Source organism: Pholcus phalangioides, unplaced genomic scaffold, assembly GCF_987345545.1.
Source record: "Pholcus phalangioides strain wild (caught in Gottingen) unplaced genomic scaffold, Ppha-v1.0 ptg000011l_1, whole genome shotgun sequence".
NCBI classification, from domain to species: Eukaryota; Metazoa; Arthropoda; class Arachnida; order Araneae; family Pholcidae; genus Pholcus; species Pholcus phalangioides.
The window spans coordinates 49,944,177-49,965,876 of record NW_028301604.1 but is presented as its reverse complement, the minus strand read 5'-3'; the positions used below and the strand labels follow the sequence as shown (position 1 = coordinate 49,965,876).

General features: G+C 39.9%; 1 protein-coding gene across 1 annotated transcript in view; it reads left to right on the top strand.

Annotated features, from left to right (window-relative positions):
• The first annotated feature begins 80 nt into the window (after positions 1–80).
• Positions 81–21,700, top strand: part of Sesn (Sestrin) — a 228,774-nt gene continuing 207,154 nt past the window's right edge. Inside the window, exon 1 of the mRNA XM_089239615.1 lies at positions 81–338. Within this exon, the coding sequence (XP_089095741.1) occupies positions 315–338 (24 nt within the window). The 5' untranslated portion in view covers positions 81–314. The remainder of the gene's footprint in view (positions 339–21,700) is intronic.

Below are 21,700 nucleotides of genomic sequence, written 5' to 3'. Positions count from 1 at the left end.
TCAATGGTGAGATTCTACTGATTATAATCACAAATAACCTTGACGTAAGTATTTGCGAACACAAAAAAGAAATTATCAGTAGTTGCTTGTTAGTCAGCTGTTTTCACTTCGAACGTCAGCTGTAGTGCGTAGGAAAGTCACCTCGTGTCTTCCAGCCATGTCGCTTTTTTTAAGCGGCAAACATGTTCTGTTTTCTATTATTCAATTCAAAAATTAATTACGATTTAAAAGTCAGTTCACACTAGGAAAAAAAACTAGTTTGTACGAGCTAATTTTCTAAACCCCTGCGTGTTACTCTTTAAGACATTGTTGAAATGGGACAAGTAGGAGATATAAATGTAAGTTTCTAACATATGACTTCCATTTATTTCGAAATTGATAATTAACTTGTTTGACCATAAGCAGCCCACTAGTTGCTTTCACTTTCTATCGGGAGAAAGATTTCTTACTATTATAAGTTCAAGTGTGTCGTATATGGAATGTTAATCACAAAATGATTCAATTTTTTTACTTATGCTTATTATTGTGTGTTTGTAATGAATTAAGTATAAATGAAATATCTTACACTATCACAGAATACTTCTCGTCATGCAATTTTCTTTTTCCAACACAATATATTACAATGCATGTAACTGGTGCATGTTTCACCGCTCACAAGGAATGGTTGCAATTATTATTGATAACTAACGAATTCTATAGCTGTCTGACTGACTGAGCAAAGCTCGTGTCAGGGAATGTGTTTTTAGGGGTCTTCCTTCCCACTTGAATTTATTTTGGAAAACGACTGCTGGAAGCAGGGGGCTGTCTCGGGATTAAACCACCAGATTAAGAACAAATACAGTAAAAATCAGTTATAACGAGTACGGTTTATAATGAGAATCTCTATATAACGAGTGATTTGCAAGTGATTGTTAAATAGCTAATGTTAAAAGATACAAAAAATATTCGGTTACAGCGAGTTAAAAATTACGCCATAACATCAAAACAATTCCAAAAAAAGCTAGTCTCTCTCTTCGAGACTTGAACTTAGTGACTTATCATGGCACATGCTCCTCGTAAAAATTACTATGAGGTAATTTGTACAAAGAATGTACACAGAAAAGTCAAATTATTGTACCTTCTTCTTCCTTTTTTGGGCTTTCCCACTATACACATGGGTCATGTGATGATTTTATTCGACTTTTGCTCATTCCATGAGTAAAAGACCACGGGACCAACATTTGCAGTTTAATAAAGTCATTTCCGAATGACTGAAAAAATACGAAAAGCGGAAAAAAATAATGAACATAACTGAATAACTAATACAATAACTAATTGCTCAGTTGATCGACTAAATCGCTTTGATAATGCGAAATTCTATGTAAAAAATATCTTGGAGAACTAACTGCTGTGAAACCAAAAATCTATTTTATGGCGTTTTGTTCATATGAGTTCTGTTCATTCTTGAACATTGGAAAGAAACTGAGGTGATATAGAGCCCCTTGATGTCATTGCTTTCTCATCAAGGGGCTCTATATCACCTCATCGAATATACATCGTTTTAATGGTAACCAATCAGTTTTATTCATTATAATTAAAGAAGTGGTAATTATTTGACAACAACTACATATTCGCAAAGGACATCTTTTCATGTTTCTAGTGAGGTTATTCACCTCGCTCTGACGCCCACCCACGCAAAGGGAAAAGATTCTCCCTTTCTCTCCAGGGTTGCTAAAGCAACTTTCTGTCGAGACTGGCGTGGTGGTGCATCTTCTGTGTCGATTCACCACAGAGTAGGGTTTCCGTGCGAGAATTCCCACCCTCCCGTTCTTGGGAATTTTTTGCAATTTCCCGTTTCCGAAATCCAGAGAAATCGGGAAAATTACTGTTGGGACACATTAATACTGAAAATGAAATATAAAAGATTTAAAAAGAAATCAATGGGAATATTTGTTGGCAATTCACTTAATCTTCTATACCTATAGCATATAGCATTTCTTGGGAAAGAGACGGTGTGGGGGGGGGGGGGGAAGTAAGAATAGATGGAAAAAAAAACGTGGAGAGGACTGGGCTTCCAATTTGTGTAAACTGTAATAGAAACCCTGAATAGTGCCTACTATGAAATCTTAATACTCGTTTGGGGAAGTAGAAATACGAGAGATGAATGAAGGAGATATATATAAAAAACGACACGATTTTCCGGGCCTGTTGTGATTTCTAAATGTGTTATAGCGCGTCAGTAGTTATCCCAATTACTCTATGTGTGAGGTCTGTTCATTTCTGAAAAAGACGGAAGCTCTATGCTATTCTAAAGTCAAACGCGCATAGTACCTAATATATTTTCCTCACTCATCAGCACCCCTCACTTTATGGCCTTACTTAAGGGCGGCCCCTTTTTCCATGGAGAATAATTGCGTAATATCCTCCAATACCTTCTTGTCCTTCCTCCTTCAGCAACCTTAATACTTAGAGGGGCCTACACACGTTCAGTTATGCCTGCACAGTTATACCTGTACAGGCATAACTGAACGGTTCGATGCATCCACATCATTCAGTTATACCTGTGCAGGCGAAGCTTCTGGAACCGGTTCTAGGCAATCTGTGGGGATATTTTCATTCTTCGATCTCTGTCTTCGCGGTCTTTTGATCAGTTCGGATTTCTGTCTATAAAGTTCAAAATTTTCTAGTATGATTTCCACAGATGATGCTTTGGGTGTAGTTGGATTGGTTAAGGCACTGAAAGTTTTTAACTAAAAAAAAAGAAAAAACGGGTAACGCGTTTTACAAAGATTGGTTAAAAAAAAGGCAACAATATTAGCACGTTAAATTATTACAGGAATTGAGATTTGCACCAAAAGATTGGCATAATTTTCTCAGAATGGATCAAGATAACTCTACTCAAAGCTTTTTTTTTTTTTTTTCAATTCCTTTCGGAAATTGCTTCGCAAACTGTTTATTTTTTTAACAACACTGTCTCTGTTCGCTAGAGGATCTATTTCTCTCATTTTCCACACCAATCTCTCATAACTATCATCTTTCTTAATTTTGTTATGGTAATCTTTAGTTTTCACCTGCCACAAGCATTTCTTATTCCTATACATTTCAATGAATTCTTCCAAACATTCGCGCTGCCAGTTTCGAAGATCACTCGTCGTTATAAACCTCGAGTCGTGAAAACTAAACTGAACTCTGAACTAAACTCTGGTGGAGTGTTGAAATCGGTGTTTCCCAAAGTAGGACTATTCAGGCTATGAATGGACACAAGGGGGTGATGGGGGAGGGGCGAGAGGAAAACATTAGTTTTTAAAAACTCAGACCATTTTACCAAGGAAGCCTTTGTAAATATGCCTTGTGCAAAAAAAAGAAAAAAAAAGAAAACTAATATTGCACACAGAAATTCGTACTTGTTTCATCAGAGCTAAAGTGTTTTTTTCTCCCTTTGAATGTGCGCTGTACATTCCAGATGTATTGTAACTGTAAATTGATCGGTAAAGCCTACTGTCACAGATCTCCACACCATCTGGGGTCCTGCATCCCCGGGGGCTGGTTTTACTAATGAATATTGTCATTATTCGAGCCATTTCCCCCAACCCCCACGAAGATGGGATTGGGATCAGGATTCTGGTTTCAGAGCCCGAGATGATTCCAATCATTCTTTTTTCCCACGTTAAAAAATTCACTATAGTGGCGGCTCGGCAAAAAGAATAGCCTCTGTGCCCTGCGGCAGGATGTGGGTGGGGAGGGGCAGGGGGGTGACGCCCAAGAGCCGCGACGCACACTTTGAGGAAGACTGCTGTAACGGAAGATGTTTGCTGAATCTACACCATAAGTACAATAATGTATTTTGATGTTACTAAAACCTCTCATAATGACCGATTTTCATGACTTAAGTAAAAGGCCCTACTGCCTACTCATGCTTATCAAGAATGCTATCCATATCTACAGTGATTATGACAATACGTTTAGGCAATAAAAGAGAAATTTTGGTATTACAATCGACGCCCGATATAACGACCCCTTCGTCTCGTCGAGAATGGACGTTATATTTGGAGCAAGGTCGTAGCGAGGGAGAGACTTGGGGGTGTGGTCGGGCCTGATTGGGACGGTCGTTATATAAGTAAAACATAAAACATTTGGGACTTACCCTACCAGTCTTTGTCGCTATAACGTGAATGATCGCTATAACGTGAATGATTGCTATAACGTGAAGTTCTCATAACGAGCGTCTACTGTATCTTCGAAAACAAGCATCGTTTTTCCTCTGAATATACAGATAGGGGATACACGCTCCTTCAGCATCGTATGATAGCATTTTTCGTATTGATAGCCCCGACAGCCCTTAAAGGGTCCTACACACGCTCAGTTATACCTGCGTAGTTATGCCTATACAGGCATATGTACAGTTTCATATCGAATAAAAAAATCGAAATAAAATTTTAGAAATATTTCGACCATTGTTAAAATTCGCAATTTTGTTTCTGAAATCACTCTTTTCAATAAATTTGCCCGATATTATGCACCAAAACACACAAACTCTATATTCAAATAATGTGCTATGACTATTAATTGTTTATTGATTATTTAGAGAGGAGGTTTCTAACCAGGGTTCTTGGAGATTTCAGGGGCTCCGTGACATCAGATTATTTTAGTATTCTTTCACATGTACTTCCTTTAGAAATCAAGCAGGTGTTTATACGAGTCCGTTAATGTTTGCAATTTCAAACGCAGGACTCTCACTCCTTTCTTGACCGAAAACCAGCAAGCATCAATAGGACAAAAATCACTGTAATTTATTATTTTCTTTTACATTTCATGAATCTCATTGAATTTGTTTTTTGGACACATCTCGTCAGATTGCAACGAATTTCAACTTTCAGCTCAAACATTGAAAGAAAAAAATTCAGATGAAATTACGCTAGTTAAACGTAAGAAAACAATCGAAAAATTCTTTGAGAGAGATATACGATTGATAATATAATTATATCATTGAGTAATACTATTAATATACATACTATGCTTAATAATAAGTCAATTTCTAATTGAGTTGAATTAATCGTAAGAGATCGCGTGAAAATGCAGTTTTCTTTCAAGGAAAAACACTACGTAAGTTACCATAAAAATTTTCAAGTCAAAAAAATTATTTTTTTAAAATCGACGCTATCGCGAGAAAAAAAATTCTATCATACGATGCTGAAGGAGCGTGTATCCCCTATCTGTATATTCAGAGGAGAAACGATGCTTGTTTTCGTAGTAGACGCTCGTTATGAGAACTTCACGTTATAGCGATCATTCACGTTATAGCGACAAAGACTGGTAGGGTAAGTCCCAAATGTTTTATGTTTTACTTATATAACGACCGTCCCAATCAGGCCCGACCACACCCCCAAGTCTCCCCCTCGCTACGACCTTGCTCCAAATATAACGTCCATTCTCGACGAGTCGAAGGGGTCGTTATATCGGGCGTCGATTGTAATCCAAAATTTCTTTTTTATTGCCTAAACGTATTGTCATAATCACTGTAGATATGCCTTTTACTTAAGTCATGAAAATCGGTCATTATGAGAGGTTTTAGTAACATCAAAATACATTATTGTACTTATGGTGTAGATTCAACAAACATCTTCCGTTACAGCAGTCTTCCTCAAAGTGTGCGTCGCGGCTCTTGGGCGTCACCCCCCTGCCCCTCCCCACCCACATCCTGCCGCAGGGCACAGAGGCTATTCTCTTTGCCGAGCCACCACTATAGTGAATATATTAACGTGGGAAAAAAGAATGATTGGAATCATCTCGGGCTCTGAAACCAGAATCCTGATCCCAATCCCATCTTTGTGGGGGTTGGGGGTAAATGGCTCGAATAATGACAATATTCATTAGTAAAACCAGCCCCCGGGGATGCAGGACCCCAGATGGTGTGGAGATCTGTGACAGTAGGCCAGCGCACATTCAAAGGGAGAAAAAACACTTTAGCTCTGATGAAACAAGTACGAATTTCTGTGTGCAATATTAGTTTTTTTTTTTTTTTTTTTTTTTTTTTTGCACAAGGCCCATATTTACAAAGGTTTCCTTGGTAAAATGGTCTGAGTTTTCGAAAACTGATGTTTTCCTCTCGTCCCCCCATCACCCCCTTGTGTCCATTCATAGCCTGAATAGTCCTACTTTGGGAAACACCGATTTCAACACTCCACCAGAGTTTAGTTCAGAGTTCAGTTTAGTTTTCACGACTCGAGGTTTATAATGACGAGTGATCTTCGAAACGGGCAGCGCGAATGTTTGGAAGAATTCATTGAAATGTATAGCAATAAGAAATGCTTGTGGCAGGTGAAAACTAAAGATTACCATAACAAAATTAAGAAAGATGATAGTTATGAGAGATTGGTGTGGAAAATGAGAGAAATAGATCCTCTAGCGAACAGAGACAGTGTTCTTAAAAAAACAAACAGTTTGCGAAGCAATTTCCGAAAGGAATTGAAAAAAAAAAAGCTTTGAGTAGAGGTATCTTGATCCATTCTGAGAAAATTATGCCAATCTGTAATAATCAATCAATAATCAATAATTCTTTGGTGCAAATCTCAATTCCTGTAATAATTTAACGTGCGAATATGGTTGCCTTTTTTTTAACCAATGTTTGTACCACGTTACCCGTTTTTTTCTTTTTTTTTGAGTTAATAACTTTCAGTGCCATAACCAATCCAACTACACCCCATGGGCGGAGATACGGGGGGGGGGGGGGGCGGGGGGGGGCATTGCCCCCCCCCCCAGCATGAAAGGTGAAGTCGACAGATCTAGTGCATAGTGTATAGATGAATCGACATCATCATCATCATCTTGCCCCCCCCCAGCAATAATGACCGTGCCCCCCCCCCAGACTTCCAAGTCAATTCCGCCTATGCTACACCCAAAGCATCATCTGTGGAAATCATACTAGAAAATTCCGAACTTTATAGACTATGAAAAAATCCGAACTAATCAAAAGACCGCGAAGACAGAGATCGAAGAATGAAAATATCCCCACAGATTGCCTAGAACCGGTTCCAGAAACTTCGCCTGCACAGGTATAACTGAATGTTGTGGATGCATCGAACCGTTCAGTTATGCCTGCGCAGTTATGCCTGTACAGGTATAACTGTGCAGGCATAACGGAACGTGTGTAGGCCCCTTAAGGGAAGTTTTATGGTTTTACGATGCCCAATTTTGTGGGTTTCTGGGAAAATTTGTCCTTCATAACTGACCCTCCCACTTTTTAGCAATCTTGCAGGAAAATAAAAGAGCTATGCGGGGAGGGGAGAGGGTTGCTTTATTTTTTTTTACTTTCAAGTGGGATGACCATTGACCACGATCGGCCTTTCAATCTGAATGAAATATGTACAAGTGGGGGAAAAATCACTTTGTACAGTTGAAGTTACAAATTTCAAACGTTTAGACGCAGTTTAAAACGCAGAATTCTCGAATGCTTATTCTGTGTTAATGACTATGAATTATATTATATTTATTAGAGTAGTGATTAAGAGTGATGTGTAAGCATGTGATCAGTATAATTGGAATGAAGCAATCTTAGAGCTGCATAGACAAGTTGTAATTCAAACTATACAAAAGGGAAGACATTCTTTTTTTTCCCTTGCTAACAGCGGGAAAATTAGAGAAAATAAAATTTTATGCTGCGTAAATTTCATTTAATCTGCAACAGGAAAAATATGAAATCGTATAAGTTTTTCGGAGATTGGAAAAACTGCAATGATATTAGGCCTGCAATGAAAAGATGGGGGGGGGGGGGGAAACTTTAAGAGGTAGTAACACACACAAAAAAAAACAATTTTAATCAAAGAATGCATGGTCTAAAATGAAATGCGAACGTGCTACAGGGCGTAACATACTAAAACCGAGGATACGAGGAGAAAACACAAGTATAACGTATACGTTAAAAAAGCAATTTTAACGAATAATTTACAATAATTGCTCAAAAGAGCGACCACCAACTGTTATGCAAGAAGAACAGCGGCGAAAGAAGGATTGGCGAAGGCTCTGGAATATTCCAGGCATATCGCGAACCTCCCCAGCAGCAGCCGAAAGTCTTGCGATTAAGTCCTCTTCACTGTCAAGAGGAGTCTTATACACCAGATTCTTCCGCTGTCCCCACAAAAAGAAATCAAGACACGAGAGATCGGGCGATCATGGTGGCCAAGCTACAGGACCACCTCACCCGATCCATCGATTTGGAAAAGTGACGTCCAAATAGTGCCGTACTTCTCGCCCAAAATGGGCTGGAGCTCCATCGTGCTGGAATCACATACGCCGCAGGAGGGTTGCTGGGACATCCTCCAGCAAGTCTGGCAGCACCTCTTGCAGAAACGTCCGGTATGGCGGTATAGTCCTCAGATGACGAGAAGAGTTACGCGAACCCCCCTCTCTAGAAAGGGTCCATTTCGGCGCGGGGAAAGGATAAAAATTATCCTGGGTTGCCAGTAAAGGCTGTCTTGGAGCAAATCGGTTCTCTCTGTATGCCAAGGTATTCTTCACGCTTCAGTGAACTCCGTCAGTCTTCACGCTTGAGTGAGCTGCGCTTTTGGAGTTGGCGTTTCTTAAAAGATGTACTCGAAAACTGTTGTTATAAATTTTGGAAGTAAATTAAATTTTTTAATTAAAAAAATTTGAATTTTTATTAAATTTAATATTTTGAACTGAAATATTTGATACAGAAAAAAAATCGAAGGGAGTAGTGATCATTTAGTAATAAAGGGAGTAAAATTACTTTAAATTAATAACTAAATTCCTAAAATAATAAAATAAATTAATTGTTAAATTACTTTAAATTAATAATTTAATACAAAAGGAGTATTATTAATATAATAATAATAATTTATTACTACTGTAAATTATATGGCATTTTCTTCGGTTTAATTTCTATACCGCGGCAAGAGAATGCTAGCAATTAGCCATTCTTCTTCTGTTTACCTTCTCTTATAGCCATATCATCGTCTTTTTTACTTTCTCGACAGAAGCAACTCATATGGGCTTTTTAAATAGGTGACAAATAAAAAGATTGAGCATGCCTGCTTGTCAAGTTTGCAGTTACGTCTATAGCCACCTTAAGGGCATGTCCCCCCAAGGGCAGGGCTGACAGGGATCCGGCCCTGGATGATTCTAATAATTTTTTACAACTATAAATCCATTTTAGAGTGACCCGTCGAAGATTCCAATCTGAGAGCCCGGCTGCAAGATGTGGGGGCCATGCTTGAGGGCATCGGCAGAATGGTCCTCTCATGGTGCAGCAGGGATCCTGGCTGGGATCTCTCACCGGCCGTCCATTCTGAATTTACAGTGAGAAAAAAAATGAATATTATAAGAATTCTCCTATATAGGCTGGATTTTGTCAGCCCGTCCTTCGTCTTCAGCAGTGGTAAAGATGCTCGTCTTCCACTACGAAGGTTACCATCAAGGTCCATGGGTTCGAATCCGGGCATAGAACATTCGAAGCAAGTTCTTTACCTACCGAACCTAGGGTGACCACCGATGGATGGAGACTTCATTTCCCACCCAACTCCACTGGTTGGAAATTGCCGTATGGCGATATATGGGCCATGGTCGAAAATGTTTTATACGAGCAGTGTTCGGCTTCAGCTTGATGCATGGAACTGATTATTAAAAAAAGGCTGGAGTTTTCGATCCTTTCTGCGGAATAAAAAATATATTTTTTGTATTAAAATAATGTGCCGCAAGTGCTCGAGCAGCCGGGCCGTCTTAAGAGCATCACGGGCTTTCCCGGACCAAGTGATTTTTCTGAGGCCCTACCACGTAAATTCTGGGAAATTTCAACCAGGTCTTATTTTTGTGAATCTAATGCGACAATGCCTTAAGATGACACTGTCGAACAGCCGGTGTTTACGCAACAAAAACACTGTGATGACGACGTTATTGAGAGCACTGCCGTGGCGCTTTTAGTGAAATTTCTAGGAGGCCAAAGTAGCGCTAAAGCCGCCAAACGGGAAAGCGCCGTTGCTAATGCGCTATTCTCGATGGACAGTTGCTTTACCTAAAAGTAAATAATAGAATCGTCCGACGTGACGTAACGTGACGTAGCCAGTGTTCTTCTCGTGATCGGTGGACTATATTTGCCCTCGTGAAGGCGTTCCGGCAGAAGATACGGTCGTATTAGGTGGTCACCGATGATTCCTGCCCAAACATCGATGTTTGGGCGCATCAGCGAAGCATCGCTGATGCGCAGGTGGCCTTACAGACGCCGAGACATGTTTATTGTGGGTATTAAATGCACCATATCGTGTGAAAGTGCATTCATCGGAGAAAAGAACAGTTGCCTCAAAATCTGGGCGTGCTGCATTCTGCTGTAAGAACCTGGGGGCGAAATCTACGCGAAAGAGCACAATCTTCTTCGTTCAATGCTTGGACTCGTTGAAAATGGTATGGGCACAAACTCTCACCCTTCAGCACCCACCACGTCATGGATTGTGGTACACCAAGGCTACGGCCCACAGCTCGTGTGCTTGTAGTTGGCTGATCTGCCACCATCTCCAAAATCTCGTCTTCCACACCTGCTGTTCCGGCATTCCTTGTACGACCTGCATCGGACAGGGAAGTAAGAAATGATCTCGTTTTGCACAGCTGCAGATGCAAGCGCCCAAGTGTTTTCAGATTGGGCAACCGCCTGTGGGGAAAACGCTCACCGTACATTCGTGCTGCCTCTTCGGTACTTCCGTTTACAGCTCCGTAAATGAAATGCATGTCTGCTTTTTCAGTATTACTAAAGTGCGCAATTATCCCGTACGTTACAACTGTTAGAACGGTTGCACACTGGAATAACTTCACAGGGCTGGCGACCGTGCCTGTGACGCAGATTTGCATATGGTTTCTTTTTCGTTCCAGGTTACATTTGCATACATGGTGTTCTTTTTCTCTCGATAAATTTCAACAGGAATGCCGTTTCAACGTTTGCTGAGCGTCCGTTTCATGTTAGACAATGCATTCTTTGATGACAATTGTTTGTATTGGTGTGTACTATCACCTCTTAAAGTTCTTCCCATCTTTTCTGAATCACCCTGTATATGTAAAACATATATTATATACATATTATGTAGAGCACAATAAAAAATTTCATTCGTGTGGAAAAATATGTAAATTACGATAAATTACTGAATTGATTAATATGCCTATATCTGTAATGCAATATGGTAAAAAAAATAACATGAAAAAGACGGCATAAAAAAATATATATAACAACATGAAGCAAAATTTCAAAAATTATGAATATCAATCCATTATAAAAGTTGCTACTTTTCGTGGGAAATGAACACGTCTTCCTGAACGAGTAACGATACATTTTCTCGATGAATCTTCATAAGCAGACTTGTGGTTATGCTGAATTTTTAAGCTGACAGCCTGTGGTTGTTCAGTATTCAGAAGCAAATACGCTGGCTATACATGATCAATTGAGACAGTTGACTTTCGACCGACCATGGATTCCGATAGAAACAGTTTTGTTCGTTCGTTGCAAAACTTTATAAGGTCCTGTGTAAGGTTGATTTAGTGGTGGTTGCACGCGATACACTCGCAGAAATATATGCGAACAAAAAACGTCAAAGCAGGATTGACGCAGTATTTTTCTTTGCAATGAGAAGAAGTTGCAACTGGATTCAACTGCCGCATTTTGTTACGAAGTTGCGTGACAAAATCATCTTCACAAGGTGGAATAAGTGCTGAATCCAATGTCACATGGTAGCTTTAAGGTTGTGCCATAACCAAGTTCAGCACAGGACGTTTATAAATCCTCTTTGACAGCCGTACGGATGCTGAGAACTACTGGGAGTACGTCAGACCATCTATCGTTCTCATGGGCTTTGATCACAGAGTAATAATACTAATACTTTATATCTTAAGTCTATGGCTTTGATAGACGACTTCAAATGGCGATGAAAACGCTCAACAAGTCCATTGGAGATGGGAGGGTATGCAGTCGTTTTAATGCGGCCAGTTCCCAGCATTTTCGTGAACTCTTTGTACATACATGATCGCATTTGCGACCCTTGGTCCGTAGTTATCACCGAGGGCCAACCGAAATATGAGATCCAGGTTTTATATAGCTTTACAAATGGTGGTTTCTGTTCGCATATCCAGAATGGGAATTGTTGCCGGCCATCGGGAAAAGTGGTCGGTGATAGTCAAGATATAGATGTGGCCATCCGATGGTGGCAAAGAACCAACGATATCGATGTGGATATGTGAGAAACGTGCATCTGGGACGGAGAACATGCCTAGAGGAGCAACCGCACGTTTGTGCATACAGGGCCCAAAAGGATAATGCATAATCACAGGTAAAAGTGATAAATGTTGCGAAATTTATCAAACTTACCGAGACTATTGGTGATTATGCATTACCTTTACTTTTCCGATTCAACGCATTTACCGTTTACGTTTTGTTTTTATTTTAACGTAATTTTTTTAACGCATAATTTATGGACTATACGCAGCAGAATAGGTAGGTTAATTGGGATTTCCATGGAAATATGGAAATCAAAACAAGGAGGGGTGGGGGGCAGCGGCAAATCCATTTCGTATAAGAGAAATTTCGGATATGTATCTTTGCATATTTGAAATGAGGTTTTTTGAAGCAGATGAAATATAGAATTCAATGTATGTTACGGTAAATGCGTTGAATCGGTAATGAATAATCACCAATCGTCACGGTAAGTTTGATAAATTTCGCAACATTTATCACTTTTACCGGCGATTATGCATAACCCTTTTAGACCCTGTAGGCACAAACGTGCGGGTTGCTTCTTTTCACTTTCGATATTCTTTTTTTAACCGCAGGGATGTTCAGCACAAAATTCAAGAATTGTGTATTATAATTGAAATTAAAGCGGAAATACCTGATGTTAAAAAACAAAATCTACAGAGAGAAAAAAAAACCCCTTCCCAGTGCCGTCTTAACGCATGAGCCAGCACGGCACGGGCCTGCCCAAGTTGCAGGGCCCGGTGCTTTAGCTCAGTGGTTCTCAACCGGGGGGGGGGGCACGGATGAAAATATGGCAAAAGGGGAGCCACGGCTACTGATACGGGGGCCACGAAGAAATTTGTGACATTAAATTTTTTTAGTCAGTGACTAAAAAAATTTAATTTCAAACAAAATGCATAGAATATCTTTATCGTAATTTTTCCCCATTCAAGTAACATTAACATGAGGAAGAAGGAAATAAAAAAAGTGGTTCATGTAATCTCGGTGGTTTTACGACTTGGGGGTGATAGTAGGCCCTGACACAAACTATAGAAGAGGTTTAAGCAAAATGGAATAACTGTAAAGACAGAAAATTGTGTGTGTTCAGACTTTTCATGCAAAGAGGGCTGCCATAAAGAAAACAGACAAAGCTTCGTTGACCATTCATTGACATTCTTTTGAGTGCTGGTAGTAAATGTAATCCAAGAAGTAGATGGGTGGAAAAATGTAAGCTTGTAAAAAAGCCCATCGTTTTCATGCACTTACAGACGGATAGCCATCTAGTTTAGCACAAAGCTATCTTCAGCCAGCCCTGAGTGGTCTGATGGGGGAATATATTTATAAAAATCGAATAGAGAATGATTGCTCTGGGGTATTTTTTTATGAATTTTGAAAGGGGGTGCCAATCCATTGCCTCTGCTGAAAATAAATAGAATCGAATTCAGTTATAACGAACTCCAAGAGATCAAATCATATATGGGGGGGGGGGGGGGGAAATACCACGAAATTTAAAATTTTTTAAAACTACATTGCTGTGTGATAATGTATTGGGACAGGGGCGGCTTAAGCGAGGGTGCAAGGGGTGCGGCACCGGGGCGGCAGCTTAGACTTTATTTAAGACAACAAAATTTAACACAGTAAAAATTCACGGCATCACGCTTTTGAGTCCTACTATACCTCGAAAACGGAAACGTTGAGAAAATAGGCCTCTGATCGTAATACCAGAAACAAGAATGTAAGCTATCTGGGCGGCTCGAGACAAAATCTGTACCCGTGTGGGACTTATTTTTTGCACCTCCTACCTATTGCTCCCTCCTGCGTCAAGGAATCTTTCGTGGGGCCCATGCCCGATTTTCCACGGGGCCCCTTCTGCAGTTAATTTATAGAGTGAAAAAAGAAAAGTTATAAGGATTATAACTTTATGAGTCCCGGGCCTCGAGCTGGAGCCCTGTCAGCCCTACCCTTAGAAGGTCTCATGCCCCTCCCTCGCAATTTTTCCGAACAATTTCTAACAAAACATTTTTTCGACCCTTCATTTCCTATTTTGCGCCCCTCCAGAGCCGACAGTTTGGTTTTTTTCGCAAATTGAATTTTTTTTTATCCATTCACCCCGGATTTAGCATCCTCTTAAGCGGTGCCCCGTGTGGCCACAATGGGTCGCGTGGCCAAGCGCCACCCCTGTAGTCTATTGCAAGGGCCATTTTGGTTCGCTCACCCATGGCCCCCCACAAGAGCCCGAAATAATTCTCATAATTTCTTGGCTTTTTCAGGCTATAAATTAACTATAGAAGGGGCCGTGAGAAATCTAACTGGGAGGGGGCCTGCGAAAGATCCCAGCCTAGGAGCACATACCCTCACTCAGAATTTGATCCACAATAGTCGAATGAAGGCAAAGGAAAATTTTGATTTTTCACTTGCACCTGGAATACCAGAAACACTTTTGAAAAAATTTTCTTAATAAAAATTACCCCATTAAATATCATCTTCACAGGATAAGTGATGATGGCTCACAAAAATAAGTGCTCTTTCAAGGATTAAGTTATCTGACATTTATTAAGAATGGTAAAATAATTCTAAAACAGAAAATTTTCTACTTCAAAAGCGGGACGTATGGTCACGCACATTTTGCATGGTAAACAATTATGTGCGGCTTTCTTCTGAAAAAAAAAAAATCGTGTTCATCTCCAGGTGCCCTTCACCGAATCCCTATCAGCCTCCTGGCAGGGTCGCCAGTAGGTGCGGCACATGAGGCTTCGCACCCGGGTGGCAGGTAAGCTCGAGCCGCCCCTGTATTGGGACTTCCTCCAAGATTGACACCACATCTTTAAAGTTTTTTTAATCGATACTGTGATGTTTCCTTTTAACTGGCCCACAGCATCCTAAATAATTTCAATGCAATGTTCCTATCCTGCAAGAACAATGTTGTGGACATAAGAAAAAAAATTCTAAAAATGCGTATGACTACATTTAAAGCAATTTATATCCGTTTATTAGAGACTCACTGCATCTGCTGATGTGCAATAAATTCTCACGTAAGTCTTCACTTTGAAATGTCCATATCCCGCTCAATGCATCTCTTTGTATCTGTCAATCTAAAATTTATGGTTTTTAGTGTTGATAATACACATGCAAAATCAATTCAGCGACGCGTTTTCACAATCTGCAAAAACTGCTTGGATTTGATAGTTGTAAATGTGTAAATGTTAAAGATTTGGAGTTCGAATCAAAATGAAAATGTCAAATAATTGAAATTGCGCTTCGTATAAATGAAATATTTTAATATATTGAAAGCTATATATATATATATATATATAGAGAGAGAGAGATTAATCTCGTGCCCGTAGTCATACGTCTCATAAATGTGAAATTTTGTCATAAAACTGAGAGTGAGGCACGAATCCCCTTACGCACAAGTGGAATTTCGAGGCACAACGTCTTGGCCATTTTTCTTTTTCTCCCCACCCTTCCTTCCTTTTGTTTCCTTCCTAAATTTATAAAAGTAAAAAGGACGTAATCATTATAAAAAGGACTATTTTCAGATCAAATTGCCGAAGTTCCATTACTTTACTGCAAAAATGTCAAATTTCTTTTTTTGGAAATACAGTCAAACCCAAAGCGTATTAAAGACCCTTTATTAATACGCTTTGGTCAAACCCCATTAGACCGGAACTCCAAGAGACACGAGAAATCACTTCGCAATAACGAAATTTCGTTACAGAGGAATTCCAGATTTTTATATTGTTCCTATGTAAACCTATCCGAGGGATTAGAAAAGTTTTCGTTAAAACGATATTTTTCCCGTTATAATGGTATTCGTTAAAATGAGAGTTGACTGTATTTCGTCTCAAACTATTTTTTTACGTGTATTTGGAGGCTGCATGGGTAACAGGGCGTATGGCACTTTACTGGTGAGCCATTAATCTTAGAGACATACCCAACTAGAAAAAGTATCCAAATCACGTGTCATTCATGTTGTAAGGGGTTGTATAGCTATAAAATAAAATAAAACAACTTTTTATACCGTCCCCGTGTGCCAAAGAACCCAATTAAGAAGGTGTTGTTCTGTCTTTCCCGATGCCAACTAAAATAATTTCACGTTTCTAAGTGCAATATTCACCGAGATATGCGAATTCAAAAAATTGTGGAAATTTGGGAAAAAACAGCATTCTATGCGGGTAACAGGGTTTCCCCTCATTTAATGCTGTTCTTTTCAACTTTCTTCGAATATGTCAGTAAAAATTTGAACTTAGACACGTTGAATTTTTTTGTTGGAAACCAGGAAAAAACTTTCCCATTGGATTTTGGGGCACAGGGTGTCCGCATAAAAAGTTAATATTTTTATTTTAATAACTATGCACAACCCCTGGCAACATGAATCAAATATCTGAGTACTACACATTATTCGGGTACTTTTTCCAACCGGAAGTATGCCTCTAGGACCAATGGTTCGCCAGTAAAATGCCACATGCCCCGTTACCTATGCGCCCTGTACAGGGGCGTAGCCAGAAATTTCGTTCGGGGGGGGGAACCACTTTCATTTTGGGGGGGGGGGACCAAAGTGACAGAACAATGGATTTGGCCATCTTTTTCCCTTTTTTCGGTCATTTTCTCACATTTCGGGGGGGGACCAGACCCCCAAGTCCCCCCCCCCTCGCTACGCCCTTGGTCCTGTATATTAAATATAGTACGGACTGTTACGTGAAGCCAACACGCACGTTGCTTCGTTCGCCTGCGAGAGAGCGGTCACATTATGAACCAAAAAGCCACTTGAAGGTAGCTTGTCATCCAATGAAATATCAGATTTTCACCGTATCGAAATCAACAAGCTGATAATTTTCGTATTTGAAAATCTGATTATTTATATTTTCCGATGGGCTTGAAATCCTGATAATGAATCATTATTATGTTCACACGAACAGTTTCGTCACTGCGTACATGATTTCTCTTCAATGAATGGTTCAAACAAATATTTAAAAAAAATTTCACACACATTTTAGTTTTTTTTTTTAATTCATAGTAGGGCCACAACATGAACCTATATCCTTGATACATGTATTATTGTTGAAAACGATGTGGAAGGTTGAACTTTTCAACTGTGATTCATTTGTGTGGCTACTCCCTCATTACTACATTTATCCGCACGAAGAGAATAAAATTAATAAAACTGCTTGCTACCACTTTTTGCGATTTCTATCATCATGAGAATGCATATTTTTGAAGCTACAACTGGCATTTCTCAATGAAACCATAATCTTTTACACACAAAAAAAAACTAATTTGGAAATAATAAAAATTTCATCCGGTAAGAGTAATTTGATGACATTGTGCCGTCTTCAAGCGCAGAGTTTACATTGATTAAAAATATATATTTTTTTAATTTGACTCACACAACACATAAAACATACAAATCAAACTGAGAAAAACACAAAACAATGAACTTCACAAAAAGTAACATTACGATGATACAGACCCTTTGTGACCCCGAGGGATTTATTCTATTTTTACTGTATTCTATTGTGTTTATTTTGCTTTTTCGTTATTTTCATAAATGAAAAATTAATCAAATTAAATTAAAAAATATTTATACTTCAGACAATTTTTGAATAACTATCTTCTAATAGGAAAACGGGGGTGGGGGAGAAAGGAAGGGGGAGTAGAAAATTATTCATGTTCGCAAGGGGGCCACAGGAATGAGAAATGGTTGAAAGGGGGCCATGGACAAAAAAAGGTTGAGAACCACTGCTTTAGCTGGTGTTTGCCTGCCCCTTCTGTTTCTTAGTACTGGGTCTGTAACGAATAATTTCAAATGAAGTTCATGAGTTTTATAAATATGAAAGAAATCATATACGGAAATATCACTTTAATTTGACCTCTTTTATTATCATCTTAGCCCGTACGTGATGCGTGCACTGCACGAATTTTACCATAAAACTCATTTAAAATAAGTATGAAGAAGATAGATCCTTTGTGATGAGTACCCTGAATAAATGTGTGACGTTTTGTTTTTTTAATGTTTTTAAATCTATTAATTAAATCAAACAAGTTGAGTTTTTATGCTTTTTCACAAGTTAAATAGCAGTAATCCCATTCTAGAAGAAATTTTTGCGACTTCTTCGTCCCTTAATATCCAACCAAGCGGTGTGGTGTGCGGGGGGGGGGGATGGGGACCATAACCACACCAAGAGTCTGATAATATGGTAGAATGAATGAAAAGCAAAAATTGCCTCCTCTGACACATCACTCTGGATTTTCACCTGAGAGGAGGCAATGTGTCGGGGGGGCACTGATTACTGTTTTTGCACCGGGCACCACTAGGCCTAAGACCGGCCCTGTGCCGTGAAGCATATTTTAGGGACAACGACCATAATTGTAAAGCTACATATATTTTGCACCTCAAACTTTTTCTTAGTTTCAAAAACAGAATTGGGGGGGGGGGGGGTCCATGATTGTGGAATCTGGTTTATAAAGCTGTTTTAAAAAAAATCAAATCGAATTTCCAACTTATGTTCCTCATTAGTTTATTGAAAGGGAAAATATGTCTTTTTAGAGTCCCATTGCAGCCACACCTTACCAAGGACTCCTAGACAGGAGCACATGGCCCCCACATGGGGGGGGGGGCTGACAGGGCTCCAGCCCTGGGGCCCGGGAGTCAGGGGGGCCCGTGGAAAGATCTTTCGATTTTTTTTCCTTTGATATATATATGTCCCATAGGAAAATAGACAGGACTCTTTAATATCAATCACATCAATTTGTACTCGTATGGACGGATATCTTGAACTACGTACCTTAGATCTCATTGAAATTTTTTTTAACTATACACATGTACAAGTAAACGAAAAAAAAACCCCGGAAACGAAGAAAAGAACATTGTACAACGCCCCCCCCCCCCCACCCCGGCTCTCATGGCAGTCGTTCTCCTAGGAAGGAAGAAAAGTGTCCTCAGGGCTATAGCCACTAGAATAATCCTTATCTAGTCGTCGAGCGTGTGTAGGGACCTACAGGGCTACCGCGCGACCCCTGCCAACACCTTCTAGAGCAAGAAGGTATGCTGCTTTAGAAGGTATTGCCCCTGCTGTTTCAGTTCGTAGAAGGCCATAATGACTCGATAGAATGAAAATTGGAGTAAACAGACGTCGTATTCAATTCAGTACAGACCAATTCAATATAGGCCTGAAGGACATTTGCTCCTCACTTGGGGTCACGTTCTTGGAGCTTCCCGCATTTACCGATAGGTGGCTTCGTTCGGATGGGATCCATCTAAATAAGAGAGGGGTCTGGGAGGTTTACGATAGTCTTAGGTCAGGTTTTTTACTCCCAGACCACGTAGTCGGGAATGCGGGTTAGTTAATGATAATCACAACAGTACTGACGGGGAATTACCCACCTCTGACTTGGATGGCTTCTCGATTGACAACAAACCACCGGGCAAATTAAAATGTGTGTTAATAAATGCCAGGAGCTTGGGTAACAAGAAAGATTTTTTAGAAACTATGATAGTTGTGGAGTTCTTGGATCTTATAGCCATTACAGAATCTTGGGCAAACGATGGGGATGAATCTTTCTTACACATCTCCGGATACGATACTTTTTTGAGAAATAGATCTGATAGGAAAGGGGGTGGAGTGTTGATATACGTGAAATCATGTTTGAAGGCTAGAGAGTGTAACGTGCAGAGAAGTGATATTGAAACCATATGGGTTGAACTTGAGAACAAAAGACGTCATAAGCTTATTGTTGGGGTTTGTTACAATCCACCGAATAGGGATCAAAATTATATCGCCAAAATGCATGATGAAATTTCCTACATGTGTAAGCGAAAGAGGGTTCTCATACTAGGGGATTTCAATTACCCGGGTATTGATTGGGAGAACCTTTCATCTGGAAATCAGTATGAAAGAGACTTTCTTAAGTTGGTGCTCGAAAATTTTTTGTATCAGCATGTATCAGAAGCCACTAGGGGTACTGCTATTTTGGATTTAGTTCTTACTAGTTCTGAGGATCTAGTTGAACATGTTTCGGTGGGGGAAGAGTTTTCTTCCAGTGATCATCGTATCGTCAGATTTCTCTGTAACTTTTCCTCGGGTAAGGTTGATAACAAAAGACTGGTTCCTTGTTTTCGGAAAACTAACTTTGATGTTTTGCGAAGAAGGTTAGCGGAAGTTTTCAAAGACCGGTTGGAATCAGTAGGGGTGGTAAGTCAATGGGAAGAATTTAGTACGAAGCTGTCCTCTGTTTTGCACGACGTCATACCCTTTGTTCGAAAAAAGCGTGTTTGTACATCACACCCTCTATGGTTCACGGATAGCGTGCGGAACCTTTATCTTGAAAAGAAAAGAGCATTCAGAGAGTATAAAAGTGGACGAGGTGACCTATCATTGTTTACTGATAAAAGAAGACTGTTGAAGAAAGCGATAAGGGATAGTAAAAAGCAAGTTGAATCTAGGTTGGCAGATAACATTGGCTCTGACCCAAAATCATTTTTTCGATACGTCAATAATGGATGTAAGGGGACAGTTGGCCCCCTCTCGATAGGAGGCTCAAAAGTAGAGAGCAATGTAGGCATGTGTAGTGCTTTCAATGACTTTTTCGCGTCGGTTTTTAATGGAGATAATGATATTCGATATACGGGTGTTGCATGGGGTAATAAAACGCTCAACGATATTCAAGTGGAAGACGTGGAGGTCCTAAATCTTCTAAGAAATGTATGTGCAAGCAAAGCACCAGGACCAGATGATATCTATCCCAGGGTTCTCAGGGAAGGTGCTAATGAATTGTTGGGGCCAGTCGCACAGATATACAGGAGTAGTGTTGCTGAGGGTATCGTCCCGAGAGATTGGAAACTGGCTAACGTTGTTCCGATATTTAAGAAGGGTAGTAGAGAAGCGGTGTCAAATTATATCGTCCAGTGAGTTTGACGAGCTCCCTCTCGAAAATTTTGGAAATTATCATCAAAAGGCAGTTTGTGAAGTGGATAGACGAGAATAATGTATTGTCGGATAATCAGCATGGGTTCAGGAAGGGGAAGTTTATGTGTAACTAACCTCCTTTGCTTCTATGATTACGTGACTAAGGCTTTGGGTAAGAGCAAAAATGTCGACGTTGTTTACCTTGATTTCCAGAAGGCATTCGATCGGGTCCAACATGGCAAACTCTTGAAGCGTTTACACGAGATTGGAATAGGGGGCAACTTGCTGAATTGGATAGAATCGTGGTTAAGAGATAGGTCGCAACGAGTTATGGTGAACGGGGAATTCTCTGGTTGGACAGACGTCACAAGTGGAGTTCCTCAGGGAAGTGTCCTTGGCCCCATACTTTTTTCACTTTTTATCGATAAACTCGATCAGGGTATCGATGGAATTACTAGCAAATTCGCAGATGATGTGAAGCTAATGGGGGTAATCGGGAATGAAAGCGATAGGGAGTTGCTCCAGACCAACTTAAACAAGATTGCAGCATGGGCAAATGAATGGAGCATGACGTTTAGCGTAGATAAGTGCA